This window comes from Etheostoma spectabile, chromosome 8, assembly GCF_008692095.1.
Source record: "Etheostoma spectabile isolate EspeVRDwgs_2016 chromosome 8, UIUC_Espe_1.0, whole genome shotgun sequence".
Taxonomy (NCBI): domain Eukaryota; kingdom Metazoa; phylum Chordata; class Actinopteri; order Perciformes; family Percidae; genus Etheostoma; species Etheostoma spectabile.
In genome coordinates this window covers 11,632,681-11,655,711 of record NC_045740.1, presented here as the reverse complement: position 1 = coordinate 11,655,711, position 23,031 = coordinate 11,632,681, and the positions used below count along the sequence as shown (strand labels likewise).

The following is a 23,031-nucleotide window of genomic DNA, read 5'->3' as shown; positions in this document are numbered from 1 at the left end:
ATGTACTGAGAGGCATATACCTCGATGCAGAGGTCAAGGGTTCGAATCCGACCTGTGACGATTATCTGCATGTCTTCCCCCTCTTTCTCCCTTATCTGTCCTTATCAAAAATTAAAAGCGGAAAAGCCCCCAAGAAAATGAAGAAAAAAAAAAAGACATATACCCTTTAAATCTGAGCATGCGCAACTCAAATCTGCACTCGACCAAAGCCGGTCTGACTCGACTCTCATCGGGTATGACGCGTTATGGCGTAAACCGTTTAAATGTGAGCATGCGCGAATCAAACCTACACCGGCATTGCATTAACATCTTAGACTAACATTGTAGCTTTGTGCTAGCTTACCGTTTCACTCTTTCACCCATAGACAGTTAAACACCTTGTGACGTCGCATATATGGGACAGCCTTTTTTAACGCTTTTGCAGGCGATACATATATCCGTCTCTTAATACATCCATGACTACGACTGGCTAACCGAAACTTTTTAGCAAGTTTAGGCTCCGTCGGACCTGAAAACACAGTCTTATGCTGCAACGTTACAAGTGGCTTCTAGTTACCGGTAGTTTACACAGGCTACTTTGGACTTTCAGTGTGTGACGTTAGTGCGTGCATGTTTTCTTTTTGTAATTGTCCTCAAATTGTCTGTTTCTGCTTTGAAACCGAGCAGCTACAATGCATATTAAAGAGGAGACGATAGCCATTTTAAAACAATTTGACAGTGGAAACAAGTTGTCCTCTCTGTCGGTGCTGCCCAAAGCCTCAGTGCTGATCCCACTGGTTGTGAAGAATGGAGAGCTGTGCACCTTGATGACCCTGCGTTCAAAAGAGGTAACCTATGTGGACGTCAATTGTGGGTGGACTAAGCTTGACTCAACTTTTAACCATGGACAGTTAAAGAAGTAACAGACTTGTGTCTCTGCAGCTGAGGACCAGTGCTGGTGAGGTGTGTTTCCCGGGTGGGAAGAGAGACCCCAGTGACAGAGATGATATTGACACAGCTCTGAGAGAGGCAGAGGAGGAGATAGGTCTACCACCTGATGATGTTCAGGTGGTCTGTAGACTGATCCCTCTCATCAGTAAGGTAGGACAGTGCAACTGTCCGACTCTTAACCCCCAGCCCCCACCCACCCTTAGGCACTATCAATCCTGGACTATACACCTGCCCACTGCACATACTATTTTTTTTTTGCACATTCTGCACTCAATCCATTCAGCCCTTTTCCACCTTATGTTAAATAACTAATTTGTATATGTTTCTATTTTTCTATTTTGTATTAATGTTCAACATGTACGTTTGTTTATGTATGCACCAACCACTATGGCAAATGCCAAGTAAGTGTTACTTATTTGGCAATAAACCTTTTATTACAAATGATTCCTCCCCTTCAGGGCCTTGGCTGCTTTGGGTCCATCTTTTACTCACGTTACCCCCTCCCATCTTTATCTCTTTTAACAGAGTGGTCTGTTGGTGACCCCGGTGGTTGGCTTCATAGATGAGTCATTCTGTCCCTGTCCAAACCCAGCTGAGGTCAGTGCCGTGTTCACAGTCCCTCTGGACTTGTTCACCAGTGACAAGGACCACGATGCTATCAGCAGTGTTGCTGGGATGATGGGGTCTCTCCACTCTTTTTATTTTGTAGACCCTGATTCAGGAAGCCAGTATCACATATGGGGCCTCACTGCTGTGTTTGCCATATTGGTTGCTACCCTTGCTCTCAGGAAAAAACTTGACTTTGATGTTGTTTTTGACCCTGAGAACCCGTTAGCCTTCTTCCAACAGATTCTACATAGAAGAACTAGTAAATTGTGACCTGGTGTTTTTTTACTGATGTTGGTTTAGCATTTGTGCAAATACAAAATAACTGAAGCGCATACATTTACACTATTGTGAGAATCAGAGTGCAATGTGCAACTTTACTTGCATGCATTATTTTAAAGATTAATATAAAAACCTTTTTCTTTTATAATAAGTACACCTATACATCTAAGGTGGGTGGAGAAAAGAAATTAATCAAGACATTTATATTTTTAATTTTTTTTTAATGTAGCAGCAGGATTACAGATATAAACAGAAGAGTATACAAATGTCCAGACCAAGGCAAGGTACATGTTAATAATAGTTCAGATGTATGATAACACACTGGGGTTGACCTTTATCCTGGCTGCAGGATCTTAAGGCTAGATACTAAAGCTCAAGCTACACAGAACGGATACAACAGAACTGTTGGAGAATGTGAAATAGAAAGCGAACTAGGTAAAGTGAGCAAACTGATTACACACAAGATACAGCTCACACTATTGGCAATTAACAGTTAATTTATCATGGTTGCTCCTTTTGATCAAGAATTTCACAGCAACAATAGTAATGTTGACAAGCACATCAACACAAGAAAGCTCTCCATAAAACAATCTCCATTGTCTCGTCCCTTTTACCTCACATGTACAAATCTCACAAGGCATGAAAACATTTTCAACAGAAAGTCACAAACAAGTTGACAATTCACTGGTGAAGTTGCACAATATTATGTTGCGAGTACTCGATCTGATATCCTGCAATGGATTTCCAAAGAGAAAATGTTCAAACTTAAACAAATCTTGTCTGTATGGGCTATGGTTATGCTTGTTTAGAAATAAAAATAAAATCACTGAAAAGTGTCCTGATGTTAAACAGTCCTAGAGAATAAAAAGGACAAAAGGAGCCAAATAGCAATGACACAAAAGGGAAACACAGCAGAGTAACAGTTAAGTTATCAAGGCACACAAAGTTCTGTTGAAAGCATCACTATTGAAGTTAGAGATACCCCTGCAGTATATTTCACATTTAATATACATGGATATTCATTTACATGACTTAAGGACCAAACTGATATTTTGTTAAGATTTGTGTGCTATCTCCACCACCAGTAAATTAATGTTTCACGGTTTTTCAGGTGAAAGTGGCTATTCGAAGAGTCAGACTGAGCATCCTGGATTGCTCAAAATTAAACTGGATGTGAAGAAACATGAAATTACACCAAAATCCAAGACAAAACAATCTGACAAATGTACAGTAATACAAATGACAGTTGCTGCTGCCACCCCACCCACCCTCTGTGCCTCAAAATATGTTTCTCTACAACTGTAATTGGTCCGATGTTAGATGTAGAGCAAGCTCTATGTCCACACCATGAGGTAACATTTACATTCATGAAACTGAAGTCACAGGTTGGCTTTCTGTGTTGGTATGGCTTTCAGAGGCATTACTGTTCCGCAACATCATGTGCTCTTAAACTCCCCAAGAGGAATGGAATGCTTGGAAACATCACTACTGCGCTCTAACCTGATCTACAGTTAATGGATGAGTCAAAGTGCCATTTGAGATGCATGAAATTTAACAAAAAAAACAAAACACAAGAAATACCTAGCCCATGTATTATGTTATACAGGTTGGGTAAAGTCAGTGTTAGAACAGTAGAATTGAGTTCTAACATATTTGCTTGATGTCCACATAATTACATTTCTAATTTCAGTCCTATAATAAACCTGCGCTTCATTTCAGGAAAACATACCAGCAATGATATTCTGTGCTATAAGCATGAACAAAAATTTTAGTTTTACAAAAATACTCTACATTTTGATACATGGATACAAAATTCTAAAAAAGATAAGTTACTTTAAAATGGATCACTAACAGCTGCAGGACAAAATAGTATGACTTAAAAATTTAATACTACTTTAACATTTGAATTCTTCTCAAAAAAGTATCTATTTGATAATGCTAAATTGGCTACTGTTGTAGATATGGAAAGTACAGCAGTGTTATTTTGCATCAAAAAATAGAGTTATGTGATGTATCAAATTGGTGGAAATGTTAATGAGTTTAACTGATCCATGAAGCAAAGTACCTTTACATATCTTTTATACATCTTGTACTTAAAACGTGCGGAATTACTATCCATGTCAGAGCTGCATAATTTAAATGAGTAAACATTACGAGGGCATTTGCGAGGAAAACTATGAGACAGGTTGACGACGTTTCACAACAGGAGCTTTGGTATGTCTGGGTGCACTCCAGTCTGACCCCACAACAGCCAGCTCTCTAGACTCAACTCTGCTTCAAACAACAATGTCAGTGCTATTGATATAAGTATGAACTGTTATGTACTAACATCACATCAGAAGTGCCCATCACTCCTGCACATAGCACCATAGATAAGAATCAAAATGGCGGCCTCTATGTAACAGAGATTTCATTTACCAGTGAGCCCCTGTTCACAACACAGGGGACGGGTACTGGATGCCAACTTCATTTTGTGCCGGCCTGCACACGGTACCAACACTGAGACAAAAACTTAAATATCTAAACAATACAAGGTAAAACAGTCTTAAGTGACAGATTGTACAGTAAATAGTACAAATAGCAATACGATGAAAAAATCCTTCATTTCAATGCACAAACTAAATGAATTGAATTTTAGGTGTTTTGTCAGTGTGTAAAACACAAAGGCCTACTTACCACTCCAACACTGACAAATGACAATGCTTTTGTGGGAATGGCTGTTTGTTTAGACAGACTTGACTGGACCACTGAGACTGAATACAAAGAGGAATTCAACAGTGAGTAGACATTCTATACAACGTTGCCATAAACCTCAAAAATATTCAGACATGAGACAATGTAGAAATGCTAGGTTAAGATGTATTTACCTTCACAAAGACAACTGCTGTGAGGTTTTTTTTCTGTTTTTTTAACTGGACGTGTCCGAGTACAAATTCAGCTGGGTCAGTAGAGAGCTGTAGACGGATATAAGGATTAGCTAGAGGTTATAAAGTGCTTGAGATAAAATGTTTATAAAACCACACAACACTCCATTTTCACCAGTGGAAAGTTTCTTTGTATCCACATTAAATTGGTAAAAATTAACAACTTATTCAAAAACACAAAAATATACACACACACACACACACACTACATAATTGAATGCTTCTTTAAATGTAAGCAAGAAAGCTTTTGCAAACCCATTAATGAGGCCTAAACCTACGAAAACACTGGGCGGTGCCAAAACAAAAGGCCAAGTCACATTATTCACCAGGGTGAATCTCATTTGCGAGTGATTAAGAGTCCCTCCTCTTTCTGCAATACCAGAATGTATTTATACCCATTTTGGTGAGTGAGTTAATGTTTGTGAAGTTGATCAATATTTAAATTCTCCTCCTCCCGACGGTCTGCTCAGGTGCCTACTCCAGTCAGGCCAGCAAATATTAAGGTAAAACATTCTACAAATGTACTTAATTTAATAGTCTTTACTCTTAGAGTAGATTTTAGTCAAATTGTTGACATATGCAAACACATTGTTTAATTAATTTAAAAAAACATCTTACATTATCCATGTCAATACTTTAAATTGAGTGGTGACATTTCATCCCTGTTTTTATGCCAGGTAATAGCCCCGATTTCCACATGATGGACAAAAACACTGAAAGGAAGGCTTGGAGTTTACACACTCACACAAATGAGATTCAGCCTATATCTGACACTTCTGTGCAATCTGATATTCACTCCATGACTGGCTGGTTTATCTGCGCTGCCTGCTCTTAAAGACTCATCTCCATCACATACGTATTCCCCTATTTCCCTGTCGCTGACATTCTGTATCCCTTTCCAGTTTTTCACCACACCTGGTAGTTTTTTTTCTCATCATCATCTCTTAGGCTCAGATTATTAAAACACTAACAAGTAAACACTGCATTTCTGAGACTGATGGATAAAGCAGTTATTACAGGCCTCTCTGTACCTGCAAGAGGGGTAATAACAAAGGTGAATTATTTGATTCAAGGACAATGGATGTATGAAGGCTATAACTATTCTATAAAAGCGGAGTTACATGAGCTCATAATTGGGGTTTTAGGTAAAAGGGGCATTTAATTCTTAAATATTCAATTTTTTCTAAGTTTTGTGGCATTGGCAAAAAAACACCACACACCACCGTTCTGTTAATTTATGTAAGAATGTACAACTCTCAGCTACATATTACTCACTCTCCTTAGTTCCCAAATAGTCCTAAAATTTATCACTGCTTCTGTAGGCTTTCCAATAGGTCCTCAATTTTATCCATGTTGGACGAAGCAGATATTGATGCCTGCAATTGATTCTGTAAGCTGCTCTGTATCTGTGTCTGTAGATTGGTCTGCATTGGAGTTGGCAGGCTTGTTTCTATGGTTGCCTGTAAAGTGGACTGCAGAGCTGTTTGCGTGTTTGTCTGCATTGCATTCTGTAGACTGCTCTGCATGGCGTTCTCTAAGCTGGACTGCATTTGTGCCTGAAGGGTGTTCTGTAAATTGCTGTGCATGGTGGAGGAAGCTTGGGCCATAGGCTGGTCCAACAGAGGCTGCATGTGACTGGAGTTCTGGGGCTGGCCCTGAGCTTGCAGCGTGGGTCCAGAGGAGTTGAGGAGCTGGGGCGCGTCTGGGAGGAAAAGAAAATGGAAATAATCACTATAATAAAACTGTAGGTAAAGCTATTGGCAGTGACATTGGCAGGGATTTAACACAGTTACTTAACTCGGATTTACTGTACTTCAGAGGTGGAGAAGACCAAATAATCTTACCATTCTGGATGCCAAACACAAACAGGTTGGCCTGTCCTTGTGGAGCCACATTCCCACCCACAGTTGTCTGGAAAAGCTGCTCTGGGGGCTGCTGGCCAGGGTTGGCTACCACACCCACACCACCCTGTACCACAAAGATGGTTGTGCCAGGGGCGGGAGCCTGGTTGTTCAGGTCTTGTGAGCCAATACTGCTCTGCAGACTGGACAGAGATGTCTGTGGCAAGAACAGCTCCACAGGTTGACTGCTCGGGATGCTGCTGGAACTCAGGCCCACTTGCATTGGCTGCTGTTCCTGGTACAGGCTCTGCTGTTGGTTCTCAGTGGATGTAGAGTTGCTGCCTGAGGAGCTCTGGTCTTGGAAGGACATGGGCTCTGCTGTGTCTGGCTGGGGGATTCCAACGCTAATGTTCCCCAGAGGGGAAGGGCCTTGGGTCTGGGTGCTAAATAGAATAGTTGGGGGAATAGCCTGGGGATTAAGATCTGTGGTGCAGAGGAGGAGACCTGTCTGCTGGGGTTGGGAAAGCTGGTTCTGGGGGACAGGGTTAGGCTGTGAGTGGTTTGGGATACTTTGAAACAAGGAGCCCTGCTGGCCCATTGAAAGCTGCGTTGGCTGTTGTTGGTTCTGCTGTGGAGACTGCTGTTGCTCCATTGGGGTGCTCTGTTGCTGCATTTGGGAAAGCTGAGCTTGGGGTTGGTTCTGAAACATAGCAACAGACCGGGGCTGGCTGTTGGATGTCTCCATGGAGGAGATGAATGCCAGCTGTTGTTGCTGTTGGTGGGGCTGAGGGTTTGGGGACAGGTATAGTGTTGAACCAGTAGGCTGCTGCTCTGAGTTGAGACTGCCACTTGTCAGAACAGTCAGCGTATTCTGGAGCAGGGCAGCCTGGACCTGCTGTTGAGAGCCCTGAGTCTCAGCCAAGGGCCTGGGCGATTGAAAGAGCTGCTGTGGGGGAGATGTGTGGGATGGGGGCTGTGTTGGGAAGCTGGTCTGAATGGTGAGCAGCTCTCCAGCCTGTTGAAGGATGGACACTGGCTGCTGTCCTTGGGGGGAGGAGTGGATCTGGGGCTGAAGCAACTCAGCCTGAAGGCACTGCTGTAGATTCTCCAACACCTGCTGCTCTTGCAGTTGTAAGTTGCTCAACACTTGATTTTGATTTTGCTGTTGCTGTTGTTGTTGCTGCTGTAGCTGATGTTGCTGTAAATTGTTCAGTATTTGATTTTGTTGTTGCTGATCCTGAAGTTGGATGTTGTTAAGGACTTGCTGTTGCTGATTTTGTTGCAACTGTTGTTGCTGTTGAATATTCTCCATGATTTGCTGTTGCTGCAGTTGCTGCTGGTCGTGTGGCTGTAACATAAGTTGTTGTTGGATCTGCATGTTGCCAGGAACTTGCTGCTGCAAGTGTTGCTGCTGTTGTTGATGCTGTTGTTGATGCTGCTGGAGGGTACCAAGGATTTGCTGTTGTTGCTGCAGTTGTTGATGCTGTTGAAACTGTTGCTGTTGTTGTTGTTGTATCTGCTGTTGTTGTTGTTGTTGTTGTTGTATCTGCTGTTGTTGTTGTATCTGATGTTGCTGTTGGATCTGTTGTTGCTGTTGGATCTGTTGTTGCTGTTGGATCTGTTGTTGCTGTTGGATCTGTTGTTGCTGTTGGATCTGTTGTTGCTGTTGGATCTGTTGTTGCTGTTGGATCTGTAGCTGTTGCTGGGTTGATAATGAATTATCTGTGGTTCCCAATCTAAGGCTATTCATGTTCTCCTGGACGTGCTGCTGAAGGGAGTCTGCAGAGGGGGAGGGGCTGTATAGCACTGAGTTCAGCTGCTGCTGGGCTACAGCCGCCTCCAACACCTGTTGAAACGTGGTGCTACCTCCAGCCTGTAGCTCCCTAACTGCCCTCTCCAGCTGGGCCACCCCTTCCTGGGGGAACAGGGGAACCTGTGACTGTTGTGGTTGGGGCTGAGAGGGAGTCGCTATCTGGGACATGGCCACAGCTACGACCCCTCCACTATTATTGGAGCTCTCAGGAGGTGTGCTGTCCTGAGGGTCTCTGAGGAATTGTTGAGGGACCTCTGGTGTCACAGGGGGGATTGTAGTATCACCTGGCACTGGGAAGGAGGTTGTGGGGGCAATGTCTTGCTTTTGTATGGTGCTGAGAGACTCTAGGCTGGGAAAGACAGGGTGCGCCTGGGGAAGCTCCACATCTTCAGGTTGTAGAGGCATTGGGCTCTGAAAGGAATCTCCACCGGGATGAGGACTAGAGCAGACCTCCAACGTCTGCTGCACCGCAACAAGAGGCTCAGGGGACGGCTTGAAAAAGAGAGGAATCAAAAATGTTACCAACTGCCATTCTGAAGTAGACATTTTGATTCTGCTTTTTAGAGAACGGATTGTGTCTTACCTTAAAGACATCAGTCTGTGATGGATTGCTAGACACTTCCATTGGTGTGTCCTCTTGCCGTTTGGAAGGCGGAGCAGAGCTGTCCGTTTGCTCAGGAGATACAGATTTGATCTGGCCATCAAATACACATGTCTTGACCAGAGAGGGTCCCTCTGTTTTTACTGTCTGGACATTTGAGTTATCAGCTGTAAGAGTGGAAACACAAGATAGCTTTGTGTCTGTCCTATAATAATGTTTTGTAATTTACATTGATGTGGTACGTCATTGATGAGTTCTGGCATTTAAGCAATCCTGAAACCTTTAATTTAAACAATCTGCTCTAAATGAAAAAAGTCAAGATGTTGATTTATACATCCAATTCAGGTAGCATTTTTCCTCATAATATGGTCACAGTATCTTAAAAATGGGGGGCCTCTAGCTCACCCAGCAAGACCGTTCGCCCCATGTTGGCGGAGTCCTGCGGCCGGGGTTCGAATCTGACCTGCAGCCCTTTGCTCCATGTCATCACCCCATCTCGGAAAGCCCCCAAAAATAATAATAATAATAAAAAAGATTAGCATCTACTTGAGCTAGTGGCAGTACCTGAGTCTGGAGTGTAGGTGAAGGGCTGGGCATCATGTGATCTACCAGCATTGGTCATCACGAATATTCCCACAGAAATGGGAGAAGTGACTGACTGGTTGTGGAACGGAGGGACTGTCACTATCAAATGGTTCTGGAAAAATTAGAGATCCATAAAATCTCATAAATAGTGAATAAATGCAGTTTAATGCGACAGCTGGACTATAACCTGGATGACAGAGAACCTTCCAAGACAACAAATTGGCAGCTTTTATAATTCTAGAAGAAACAGTATAGTATACATAGCAGTCAGCTGCATTTACCTGATGGAAAAGGTCCATGTCAATCTTTGCCTCAGCGTGCCAGGAATTGTCATCTGCAAATAAAACAAAATATTTTTTATTGTTTAGTCCATCAGAGGTAGACATGCAGAAACTCGTGTCCACACAAATTACATTGAGAAACAACTAAGGACAACACTGACAACACCAAGCTGGCTACAGCACCTGCAATATTCTCCTGAAAAATAACTTTGGTTCCTTTGAGAAAGTTCTTCCCGATGATAAAAACTTCTTCTCCTCCTCTCACTGAGCAGCTGTGAAGACTCTTCTTCAGGATCTCTGGCACTCCTGCTGGCTGGGCTAGAGAATGACAAAAGTGTCAAAGAATCAAAGTCACATGACATCTGGCATCTGGGTGTTTGCCAAGTTTTACAGTCACACTGATGAGACCAATGTTCTATGGCTATCATCCTAAATGCTGTTTGACAATATCCAAACACCACACATTACCGTAAACACAGCATTCCTCAACATTAAGCATCATGAAGCCTGGTGGTGGCTGTTACCTTTTAAGCTTTTTATGCATATTGTGCCTGAAATACTCACTGCAGAGGATGGGTGATGAAGCGACCTGTAGAGTAAGGGCTGAACCATCAGGTTGGGGGATGTTGACTCTGAAGGCCAGCCTGGCACGTGTGCTCTTCTTCTTGGACCCTGCCACACCTATACGGGCCTCCACATCTGCATTACGCAGCTTCAAAATTCCTACACGGTCCACCCTGTAAAGTCACCACAGGATGGGATATACATGACAAGCACTCTAAGAACTTCTTAAACATCAACATTGTGTAAATGTTAACTGATATCGAATTAACCACAAAAAATGTCCCCTTACGCCAGTGTCATGTCATTGCTCGGCTCCAGAGGGATCTCAATGACAGTGGTGCCCTCTATGTCCACCTCCTTGCAAGCAGTGGTGTTGCGCCCTGTCACTCTGCATGCCTGGTAGAAACCATGAGGCTTTACTCTGCCTGCATCATTCGCAACAAACACCTGCAGCACAACTGGTTCACTCACGCCTTCCAACTGGATAAAAAAAAAGAATCAGAAATTGTATGTAAATAATTGAATTGACCCTTACTTAAATCATGACACTATTAAAGAATAAAGTGGTTTTAAACCAAAAGCACACCGGTCATGGAGTAATTGCGGAATGCATACTGAGTAATGCTTCTTTACTAAAGCATCCATGTTAACTTTCAAGCACCTTTACTGTTAGCGTATGTGTACGCTGATGAATTTCAAGGTTGTTTCATTGAGTGCTTCCAATTTCACACAAAATAACAGATGGGAGCTCAACACAGCCACAGTTTCATGTGCTGGCCACCAAGAAGCCCCAGTAAAACAGTCAAGGGTTAAGTGCCTTATTAATGAATGGACAGGCACTAGTCCTACTAGTCAAAAAACTTTGTACCACGTGAAATACAGCAGGCTACCCATTGTAAAATGACCCTCTTAAAAGTAGCTCAAAACAAAAATGTGCTGATGGGTATTGGTTTAGTAAATGCTTCAGATGTGTCTGAACTGGCATGAGCATTCTCTCACAAAGTATTCCACCCTCTGTGTCCTGCGTATTTTTGGCCTTATTCAGCCACTTCCAACTTAGGTGTTGAGAAGCAGCCAGTGTATCCTTCTTTGTCAAACCTTGACAGTGGGGAATCCCTGTTGCGTGCGGTCTTTTACAGAACCTCTGCTGCCCTCGGTCAGATAGCGAGCTCTGTGCTGGGTCTCTGGCTGCACCAAGATCTTTAGCTCTTTCCCATCACTCCTCTGGGGGAACTGAGAAGACAGTGTCCCACCCTTCACTGCAGTTCCTGACTCAAGAGAGCTGCAGGGTAACAAAAATCGCATGACAACATTAATATGACTTATAGAAATTACATTACCATTACAAAATAAAATTTGCAGTTTACTTTACTCCTACAGAGGGACAGATATGAGTTAAAATGAGGACAAAATGTGCTCTGGATAAGGGTCACCCCACCTTGCTATGGGACTGGTCTTGTCTGTGCCCAGCTGGGATAGGACAAAGTGAGGGCCCTTGGCGCTGTCAGCATCAAACACATCCATGCTGTCCTCCGGAGGAGCAGGCTTGGGCCCAGGCCGTTGGCGAGGGGTGCGTTTCCTCGACTTGCGCGGCACCTCTGTGTTGTCATTGTAGGAGACGGAACTGATCAAGCTGAAGTTGGAGACGGAGTCATCAGCCCACATGCTGCTGCTATGCTCTGAATCTGGACCTGTTGGACCAGGTATGGCAGGCTCCTCTTGGCAAGACATCTGGCTGTCATCAAATAGATCCTCAGGTGGCGGGGATATGCTCAACACAGGCCTCCGTTTGGATGGGGTGTTTTGAGGCTGCTGGACTCCTAGCCCTGACAAGACTTCTGACCCTATGTCTCCTGTTGCAGTGTTTGCTCCACTGTTGCCTCTGCTGAGGGCAGACACAGCACCGTCCATACCTTGAATCTCTGAAGCTCCAGCTCCATCCCCTCCGGTGGAGTGGAGATGCTGGGGAATCTTAAGATGCTCTGAGGATGAAGTAGAGCCAGTGGATGGAACTCCCATGGTCAGGGAGGAAGAGGCTGAGGGGGTGGAGGTGGAGGAGATGGCATCTGTAGTAGTATATACAGATAAATAAGTTAGTACAGATGTTCAGCACAGTGCAGGCTAGCAGTCCCATTCAAGCAGCTGAATTTGTGCATGATTTGTATTGATTTCCCCTCTTCCCAACTCTAATTTCAACCGACTGTTGTGGGTTAAATGCTCTCACTGTGCATGCGAGAGCTTTCAAGCATTGATTATATATTCTGAAGTTAAAGTTGAGAAGGGTACTATAGGTCCCACAATTTTGATTCCTACAAAACCTTTCTCAATTAAAATCAATGTGACAAAACTGACATGCTTTGTTTACAAAAACAAAAGCAAGCTACAAGTTGTTACATACACATTGCCAGAAAAAAACATAACAAAATCTGGTCAAACTTTCTTGTACAGCCAAATTTGCAAGCTGGTAATGTGGCGCCAAATTAACTTTGCCAGGGTTGCCAGGGTTACAGTACAGTTTGTGCAATGTGCATTCAGTAGTAAACAGTAGTTTGTGCATGCCAATTGGAAGATTTGGTTGGGACTGAGCGTAGCCATGGAGACAGAATAAACAAGCCTCTGACCTATGGAGCAGTGAACTGCAGACCATTTTATATGCAGACACTCCCTGCCTCAGAGGGAACTTCCTGCAATAAAAACGAGACAGCCAATGAGCAACAAGAGAGCTGATCATTCAAGATTCAACTTCTGTCAATCAGTAAATTGGATAAGTTCATGAAGAAGGAATTATTTTTGAAGTTGATCATTTATAGACATTTTGAAGCATGTGTATTTGGTTAATGATGATCTGACGGACATTACAGTAGTCATGCTTTTGATCAGCACTGCTTAGGGCCAGCTGGGCCAGCCAGGATAGTTGAAAAGGTAGCGTTAACAAAAGTGCTCTCTCAAACACTGTTGACCAGTTAGTTTGGTCTCTAGATGAAACTCAAGAATAGAGTCCTTTAGAGTTTTAGTTGATGTTGGCTGCCCTAAACCATGATCCAAGATCAGACCAAAAAAGAAAGTCCAATGCAAGCTTGGGGCAACTTCACTGTTTCAGAACCTTCATAAGCACTGACAATGCCAGCTGATTTGAAACATAAGAGTAGATCCATCATTTTAGCTTCAAAGCTCAAACAGTTTGAGACCAAAATAAATTATCCGATGTACTGTTGTATGAGTAAAAGAGTGTGTGTGAATGACAAATAAGCATAGGCTGTTTCTGTTTTAGGCACTTGTTAAAATATTTATTAAAAGGTCTCTAATGTCTTAACATGAGGAATGTCTAAGTTAAAGTCAAAAGACAATATCTGGATCAGCAGCAATATGCTGCATCTCTAAGGCTGGACCACCTGAATACGAGTGAAAAGAAAGCATTAAGCACAAGCATTACAGGGGGGGGGGGGGGGGGGGGGGGAGTACTGCTAAAAAAATGAGTGAAATGAGAAAGAACAAGCTATGTTAGCATGCTGTTAATGCAAACTCGCCATCTTGGAGGAAAGCTTTCCAGGAATGGACTGTGTGGGACTTTCCTTACAAAAGAAGCCAATGAGATTCTTAAATTATAGTCACTGCCAGTAGCATGGTATAGGTCAGTTAGATATTAACTAGGGGTGGAACGGTACATGTATTCGTATTGAACCGAAACGGAACGGGTGTCTCGGCACATGGATTTACACGAGTATAAAAAATAAATAAAACTTGCATGCAAATTAATTAATGTAATACAGAACTACTGTTAGATACACATTTATTTAAGGACACCTAATCTGACTGATCATTTTATAGACCTGAGTGGAAATGAAAGTGTACAGACGTGGCCCCTGTATGAGCAGCACACAAGCACTCACCTAGCTGAGAAGCTACAGGAGGTTGTGGCAGAGTGGAAACTAGAAAGGTATGCCTGTCGCACCTTATAGCAAGAATACAAGTACATTTTGTTTGTTTGTTATTATTCTATGTAATTTGCACTTTCATAAATAAGAGATGCTGTATTTTCAGTTTTATAGCTGATTGTCTTATTTTGTTTACAAGTTACAGATGGAGTCTGGAGATGATGGGGTTTACTTATTGTTTACTGTTTATTGTGTACTTCAGGCTGTTGCCAATAGCTCAGGGGAGAGACTGTATGACATTAGGTGGTACAGCCTGAGACATAGAAAAAAAAAAAAAAAAATTGCCTTCTGCATTTTTGTTTTGCTTTTCCCTCCATTTAATCGAACCGTGACTTCTGTGTACCGTTCCACCCTAATAGTTTAGAAGCTGGATGAAAACTATATTTAGTGATTTTTACATTTAACTTTCTTTAAGTCATTCAGTCTTATAAAGTTAACTGGTTAGGTTGCAGGCACTTATTGCAGTTTGGGGGAATATCAAAGGCCCAACACACAGAGTCAAGTTACGCAATGCCTCTTCCCATGCTGCTGCTTGGATAATAAGAAAGTTGCTAACGGGGTCACCTAACACTGACATGTCAAACAGAGAGGACACAATACGTTTTCACTAAATGATGGTTCCTTTAATATAGCTTGATAATGGAAAAATTGAGAATCCCAAAATATATTCAAATACAGTTTAAGTCCAACTAGTCTGACACTCTGCTCCCACACCCCACGTGGTACCACCGTAGCCTCATGGAACCTGCGAAACTCCTGGTATACCCAAGTGAAATCCAATATGGCCGTGCCTCGCTATGCCAGCAGTATTAAAATACCTTCAGTGAAATATAAATACTAAATACTAAACCATCTTATAATCTCAAACAGTCACAAATATTGTCTCAGAAACTAGTGAAAGGGTGAAGATGCCCCCAGACACTGATACAAGACAATCTGAGTTTTTGTCTTGGGGAATAGTTTGGCAAGAGGAAACTGATCCCAGATCATGGTTTTCATGGACTTAGCAGGTAGCTCACCTGAGGCCAAGGCTGCAGAGGGGGGAGGGCCCGCCTCTCCCCCACTCTTCTGGCTCATGGTGGGTGGGTCTGTCTGGGTGGACGACGGATGGAGCTGGAGCTCTTTGGGGAGGAGGTCATATACCGACTCTGTCATAAAGGATGAGCAGGAGAAGATAAATTAGGTCCTAAAAAAAAAAAAAGAAAAGAAAAAACTAAAAAAGAACACCATTGTTTGTTCCAGGACAAAGTAAGTAAAAGGTTTTCCATGACTCACAAGTGGGAATTTTATGACTCACCTTAAAAAAAAAAGCTAGGACAGAGCAATATCTGATTTTGCTGCCAGTTAACTTGAGATGGTGAGGTTTAAGTTCACAAGTTAAACCCCTTGAACATCAAGCATCCATTATGATGTACGTATCATTGGCCAAAAACCGAACCCAGTGCAGAACCAGTGTGCTAAACTGAATTCAAAAAGATTCAACTTCTCTTTTAAAAAACAGTCAGTACATATTCTTCACAAAATGTAGAGGTGTAAGTAGTTCATTTCACTTAATGTAATCCTGGTGGTTATAACAAAACTACTAGTGTATCTCACTGGCGGTTGCTTCTTGGAATCCTGGAAGGGGACTGAAAGCAAAACCTGGGTCTCATGTTTAGTTATTCCCACATCTACAAAATATTCTGCTGTCAACACTAACACCACAGGCTATCTCATGATAAACTAAATTAGCCTCCCATGGGTTGTAGTGTAATAAGACCCACAGAGACATTCCTTGATATTTGATGGTTAAAGGATTTCTAGTAGGCTATAACCAACCACAGCAGCTACACAGGAATAAACTGCATCCAAAGGCAGATAAACACGATTAGGTAGTCTGGTTGCCAAGAAACAGAGGAACCATCAACACCCGGACATGGATATTTCAGCTGTGCATCGGCGGCAACCAGCATGTGTAGTAGTCATCTGATACTCAGCTATGACTTAGCACCAGCAGAATAGTGTAACTGACAAGACACATGATCTTGCAGTTCTGTGACGACAACGATGCTGTGTTGATAACACAAAGTCACCACAATTCATTCGATGACCATGTTGTTTAAGTAAACCATCCGTTTAAACCAGACAAAACCATGACACAACTTTTACAATAGAATGCCAAACAAAAGATCTCAATAAACCTATGCATCTTGGACAAAACTTTAATGTGGCCTTAAAGAAAATAGCAAAGTCTGCATGAGCCTCACAATAATTCTCCATTTGTGTCTGTTCTTTGTTCATGGTGTAAAGAGAGTGTCTTTGTGCATGCATGCATTACAAACTGGCAACCAGACATGACTTCAGTCTTGACTATTACCCCTTTCACACAGGAGATGTGTGTTTTCTGGGAGTCTACCGAGTGCTTGTTCCACCTTGTTCACATAACAAAATGTCATCACCAGTCACAGACTCATACTACATATGCAACAGTAGTGTCACCTATTTTTAATTGAGTCTTAGTCTTGTGCCAAATGTCCTCATTAGATTTAGTCATATTTAGTCATTCACATATTTGTTAGTCAAGTTTTAGTTAACTAAAAGCCTAGTCATTTTAGTCAAGTTTTAGTCAAAAGAGAACTCAAGGTCTCTCTCAACTCAAGTTTTAGTCAAATTCTTTAGTCTTTTTAAAAATATTTTTTTCTGAGATTATTTCTGACAACTATTTTCAGTCAAATAGTGTTTCACACATCTCAAATATTGGTTAAATGTCACAATTACCTGACAAAATACACTTGAATGATTTTTGTTGAATGCAACTCCGTTAAACACGTTTTTATATCGAGCCTCTTCCTTCATGCAAATACAATCGTATACAGACACGTTAGATAAGCGCCAGGGCTCCTGGGCTCTACAGCACCTTGTTTTGTTGCCAGCAGTTGAATACCCTACATTTCTCTGGGCCATTCTGCAAGCTGTTGAGCGGCTTTGCCAGTAGGCTGAAGCCCGTCTCCCTCCCTTGCCCGGGGATACACGCTGTAGTGGTTTTTGCAGCAGGCTTCCTCCCTTCCCATCCGGGCCACACAGCTACCTGGATGTGTGACGACTACATGGAAAAAAAAGGGGACACGACGAATCTCTAGATATACCGCAGCCAAGCCGCGCCCGATTGTACCACGGCGCTCCAAACGGGCACTGCACTAGTTCTATTTCATGATGAAAAACTTGTGACTATTGTAGGGAAAATGAAGAGAGATTTTATCTTAGTTTTTATGTTATGCAAAACATTTTAGTCTGGTCTTTTTTCGTGAACAATAATGGATGTTAATTTAGTCTTAGTCAGCGTTTTTGGACATTGGTGCAGTCTCGTCATCCTCTCGTCTTAGTCATGGAACAAAAAGGTTGTTGACAAACATATTTAGTCTTGTCTCGTCTGACGAAATTAACATTATGCAGCAGTCGAGTATTACACACATATTTCTGCAAAAAATAAAGAATTACATTTCCTAACAAGGATTAGAATGCCTGTTCACTGGGCTGGGCATCCTTTAACCCAGACTGGGAGGAGGGTCACAAAGCCGGTTGGATGACATGCATTGGCCAGATCAAAATGAGTCAACACTGGGTTAAACAATGCTGGTCTGAATGGTGCATACGTCACACGCTCTCCCTGAGTGCTTCAACATCACAGAGCAAAAGGAGCACAAGCATAAAAACTTAAAAGTGAGATTTTATTTTCAATGAATCAATAGTTCCTGCTTGCTTACCCACATCCTTCCTGCATACAGGGTTTACCCTAAATGTTTACTTCATAGTTTTAGTTTACTTACTTCCCTCAATAAAAACCACAAAAGGAAAAAAATACTAAGATGTTAAATGTGTGTATTATTTGTTGTCAAACAGCTGTACATAGGAAAATTCAGAGTGTTTGGTGCACACTTCTGGTACTTCATTGTTTTGGATATTCTACCTGTCACATTACATTTACTCCAAAAGTGTTGGTTTTCATCAATGTGAAAGCATTTAATACAGTTAGAGTCACCTTTCTTTTCCTTCTCTTATTTTGTGGACAAAATAAAGTGCTTCCTTTGGGCTACCACACATCCTTTCAGTACAGATCAAACATAATAGTATTTCTGGTACTAGATAAATGGCTTCACTGCCCTAATCAAGCGGTTTGATTGATGAAGCAAAGCTTAATAAAGAAAGTAAATGTACAAGAGAAAACATGTCTTGACTCATAAACCTCAGTTGAACTTCCCACTGCTTCCGATTGAATCCCGTTCACTGATAATGTTCAGGGATTTTGGTGTTGGTCTCCATTTGCTTTCATAGAAATCACATGAGTGTATCGGTTTAGTTTATGTGCACAGTTCTACAAGCTTGTTCGAGTATGCCCAAAAAAGTAGACTGCTACATACCAGCCAGCCAGGGGGTGGACTGAGTTAAACCTACACTTGGAACAATTAAATTACCTCATCTCAATGTTATGCACTGCTCACATTACACATGCCTTAAAGGTTTTGCCAAATGGCAAGGTCACCAGTCCATTTTTATTCTTTGCAGCTGGCTTGGAGCTAAGATGGGCGATGACAGATGAATAGACAATACACGAGGGCTATGTTTCTGTTGAAAATGAAAAAAATATGCAGACCAAGAATGTGTTTGAGCGCTCAATAATGGCTCCTTTAATTAAACTCTTGAACTCATAACAAAATGCTCAGGCCAGAATGCAGACAAAAGAGCTACTCACTGCACTCAAAACCACTAAGAATGCCATGCTAGATTATTCACAACATTTTTGTTTACAGTGAAACTGAATTATACCGACAACGAATGGCTGGATACTCTATTTGGTTCTCCATGTGCCTGCTAATGTAGATAAGATGAATAAACCAGATTCCAGCTTAGGTGTGTGTGTGTGTGTATGTATATATCCTATAGATATATATATCCTAATTACTACCTTGAAAATCTAGTTTACATTTCCATAAAAGACTATTATGCATGTCCCATTCCTTTTTATTCCCTTTCTAAAACACAAGCTTTGTGGTAGTCAACCTAGACTGAACGTGACCACTTACAGCTTGCAATAAATAAACAGACAGATATGGATGTGACAATAAACGTCATGAGGCAGAGGTCACTTTCATTTCTTCTTATACGTCTCAGGTAAATGGAGCTCAATGGATGCACACGCCAAAATGAGTACATTCAGTTCAGGCACGAAAAAAAAAAAAAAAACAGAACAAAAATAAACTCCACTTTCATGTTTAACATAATTAATTCTAGTCTTTGCAGGTGTGTCCTCACAATGTAAAAAAAATCTTGACAAAAAACAAACGGCTTATTCTTATGCACTCTATAATGTTATTCTATAGCCACACAAAGTCTGTACATGTCCACGTTAATTTCATTCAAGGGAATCATACACACTTATACTGTAGCTCAAGTTTATCATGTTGATTTTTTTCCCCTTACTGACCAAGACTAAACTGTCTTTTTTGGATTTCCTATCCATCTACATGAAACCACTTGTAAAGGGGAGCAGGATAAGATAATATATAATCACACATATCACATTACGTTTCTACTTTAAGCTGGAGGAAAAATACATTGATGACGATGTCAAATAGATAATCCTTTGGGAAGTCTCAAAGCAGCACACATAATTTTTCTTTTGTTGAATATTTTATAGTGTAAGATATTGTGAGTTGCATTAAATAATTATGTAAAATAAACCAGAACAAATGCCAAATTCTGGCACCCTCAATCAAAACTGAACTGAATGTTCATGAGTGTTTATAATATCCTGGTATTTGAGTGTTTATAAAAAGTATCTGTTATTGGTGGCATTTGTGTAACTAATGAAGTGGTTTAAAATTATTGTTTGACAACATGACTTTGCGTAAACATACACGCCCACTTTCTTAAGCCAAATGGCACGTTATCTGTACGCATTTTGAGCTAGCCACGTATATGTCTACGCTGTATACAGCGAACGTAAACATACACGCCACTTGGCGTGTTATCGCGGTAAGAAAGTGACAATCGAGTTTAGGAAACTTGACACATGGGACACGATCCCTGGTCTCCTGGGTGAAAGTCCCGTGTTTTACCCATCCACCCCCCTGACCAACATCCCTACGCGGATTTTCGCCCTTTCATATTACTCGCTATGACGTAAATTCACACACAATCGCAAGGTAATGTATGTCAATGGGGGCCAAACAACGTTGACAAACACGCTAAAAAGCGAGTATGCGTCTTGATAACACGCCAACAATGGCATGTGAATCGACGTGTCATACATACGCCATTTCATGAGATCAGTCTGTGTTTGACAACCTTTAATTCCAAGCCCCTTTGTCATCAACATTGACACACATGTGCTGGCTTGTTAAAACCAAATCAAACCAAAGTCCTGTTTTAGTTACGGAGTTGGAAGACTATACAAATCCTAAAAGTGGTTCCTAGACTCAAAGTAGGGAAATGGGGACTCTGCTAAAAGACCTGGCATGCAAATATATATAAATAATAATTGTGATAGTATGTGTGTGTGTGTGTGTATATATATATATATATATATATATATATATATATATATAAAATCACAATTATTATTTATGTAACAATTTAAAGAGATTAAGGTTTAGGTCACTATTGTCCAACTAGCTAAATGGTGGATTGTATCCTGGCAGGCCAAAAGCAACTTGGCCAACTGTCCAATTGCTGAGACATAAATAAACAATCAACATGTGATAAAGTGTGACCATATGGCAGGGTCAAATGAGCATTTCAGGGTCATATAGCAGTGCTTTCTGCTGGCCCATGAGTACCCTATACATAGCAGCCAAACAGATGTGAGAACAGCAGGTTCAACAGCAGACAGGTAAACAAACATTGTACTGGGCAAAAATGCTATTTGTTAACCATTCAAATGTAGAATATATTCAAGACAAGAGGGTGAAACAGCACAGGAAACCCTGCTGTCCGCCAGTGTCCAATCAAAATGCATAAATCCATGTCTCAGGTTACCACTTTAAGAGCCACAACACACAACATACAAGGCCTGCTCATGAATAAGCAATAGCACGATAGATGCCAGTGTTGAGTAGCAGATTCACAGACAGTTACACAGTTGATACACTTGTTAACAGGGAGGAAATTAACCTGCAGACAATGTGCTGTTGAAAGCCAGTACAAATCCATTAATCCAGTTGACCAAGAGTTAACGGTCTAGTTCCTAATTGATGTTGCGACACACTCCTACTAATACCATAATAGGCTGACACGTGTCCAAAGCGTATTATTACAGATTAAATGTTGGCCCTGAGCTTTCATGTGCCAGTAACTGCATTATTTCTGTGACACCAGAGAATGTGACGCGTACAACTTTCTCTCAATTCCATCCATAAACCAAAAATAACAGAGGGACTGTCACCTAACAAAACTAAACTAGAAGGATACACAAAACAACACGCATGTACTACATTTGGTCCTTCTCTCGCGATATAAACACACACGGGCTGGAAAGCGACCTCACGTTGCTGTAGCTAGCTAATAGTATGTAACTAACGTCATTTTAGCCATCACCAGCACACTAAATAATGACAAATCGAATCACATCGCTATGATCTCGCGTATAATAATTACAAGAGCAACCTAGCGTATCATGGTCTTCCACGCATGTCACATGGGCAGCTAACCAACCAGGTACTCGCCAATGCACAAGCCAAATGCAGCTAACTAACTATGCTAGCTAAGCTAGGTGGCTAACAGCAGAAAATAAGCTAAGTATTGCTAGCTAGCATCTTAACATGAGCTATCAAGACATTTATATTACTTCCGATTAAACCAGGACAAACGGATTAGTGTCTTCATAGTACCATTTATTTAGTATAATCTTACCTTTCGAGTATAGAGATTTGGGGGAATTGAGGTCGAGATCCGAGCTAAGGAGGGATATAAAATCAGAGGGCATCGCAGCGCTTCATCGAGGGAGGGGAAGCGGACACTCTTTAGTAGAAACGAAGTCGGCAGCTCTTGGACAATAAATATTGCGTTTTACAAGCGGAATGTTTTAATATACAGAGTATAACATCGAAACAATCTTAAGTCGACAAAACAAAACTTTCAATATCAAAAAAACCGTTAACTAGCACGTCTCCCGTTAGTGTGTGCGTCTTTGCTGAGAGGAGACATATTTCGTGCTACGTTGAGACGAACACACACAAACGCACACTTGCCTACAGTTGGTCGGCCCACCTCCTAGCCCCGCCCCCTTTTACTGCCCAGAGGCATGCGCTGTGGATACAGTGAGGCATCGTAGAGGAAAGTAATGTCATTACATTGCATGGTTTGTTCTTCTGTTTATGGGTCACTTGAATCTTATCTATGTCATTTACATCTCAGGTAGATAGATCCATTTTGACACCGAGTTGAATCAGTTAGCTCAGAGATCTTCAACAGGGTGTGGTCCTCTGAGTTATTAGGGCAGGGGGGGCTCCAAATTATTTTTAATTTTTTTAAGTTTTTTTTAAATATTAAAAGGTCTCAACATAAATCCAATATATTATTAGCAAATATAAATCCCCAGTGATTATAGGCTTACTGGCCTACAGTTAAGGCAGTCACTAAGATAGCCATGTGCACGATACAGTATATGTTGAGGATTCACCATGCCACGTGTA

At 41.5% G+C, this 23,031-nt stretch overlaps 2 protein-coding genes and 1 long non-coding RNA gene across 8 annotated transcripts; 2 read left to right on the top strand and 1 right to left on the bottom strand.

Moving 5' to 3' along the window:
* The first annotated feature begins 293 nt into the window (after positions 1–293).
* On the top strand, positions 294–3,387 carry nudt7 (nudix (nucleoside diphosphate linked moiety X)-type motif 7). The gene is made up of 3 exons (XM_032524571.1): positions 294–827; positions 922–1,080; positions 1,456–3,387. Exons 1-3 carry the CDS (start codon positions 672–674, stop codon positions 1,807–1,809), a joined length of 669 nt encoding a protein of 222 aa, XP_032380462.1. The 5' UTR covers positions 294–671; the 3' UTR covers positions 1,810–3,387.
* Positions 2,028–22,582, bottom strand: nfat5a (nuclear factor of activated T cells 5a). 6 transcript variants are annotated; one of them, XR_004333248.1, is made up of 13 exons: positions 22,250–22,582; positions 15,382–15,510; positions 11,866–12,493; positions 11,526–11,709; positions 10,717–10,907; positions 10,428–10,600; positions 10,047–10,181; positions 9,864–9,916; positions 9,562–9,694; positions 8,980–9,164; positions 6,587–8,888; positions 4,931–6,444; positions 2,028–3,399 (listed from the first exon to the last, which is right to left on the bottom strand). XR_004333248.1 is itself a non-coding variant. In XM_032524488.1 (13 exons), exons 1-13 carry the CDS (start codon positions 22,320–22,322, stop codon positions 6,050–6,052), a joined length of 4,206 nt encoding a protein of 1,401 aa, XP_032380379.1. In that variant the 5' UTR covers positions 22,323–22,582; the 3' UTR covers positions 4,722–6,049. The 6 variants fall into 6 exon arrangements, 5 of the variants coding, with proteins under 5 accessions (XP_032380379.1, XP_032380375.1, XP_032380376.1 ...); XM_032524488.1 differs by lacking the exon at positions 2,028–3,399 and having other exon boundaries at positions 4,722–6,444; positions 6,587–7,355; positions 7,731–8,888; XM_032524484.1 differs by lacking the exon at positions 2,028–3,399 and having other exon boundaries at positions 4,722–6,444.
* Positions 13,895–15,047, top strand: LOC116694734 (uncharacterized). The gene is made up of 2 exons (XR_004333259.1): positions 13,895–14,080; positions 14,722–15,047. It is a non-coding gene; the product is annotated as an uncharacterized LOC116694734 (long non-coding RNA).
* Positions 22,583–23,031: the final 449 nt, after the last annotated feature.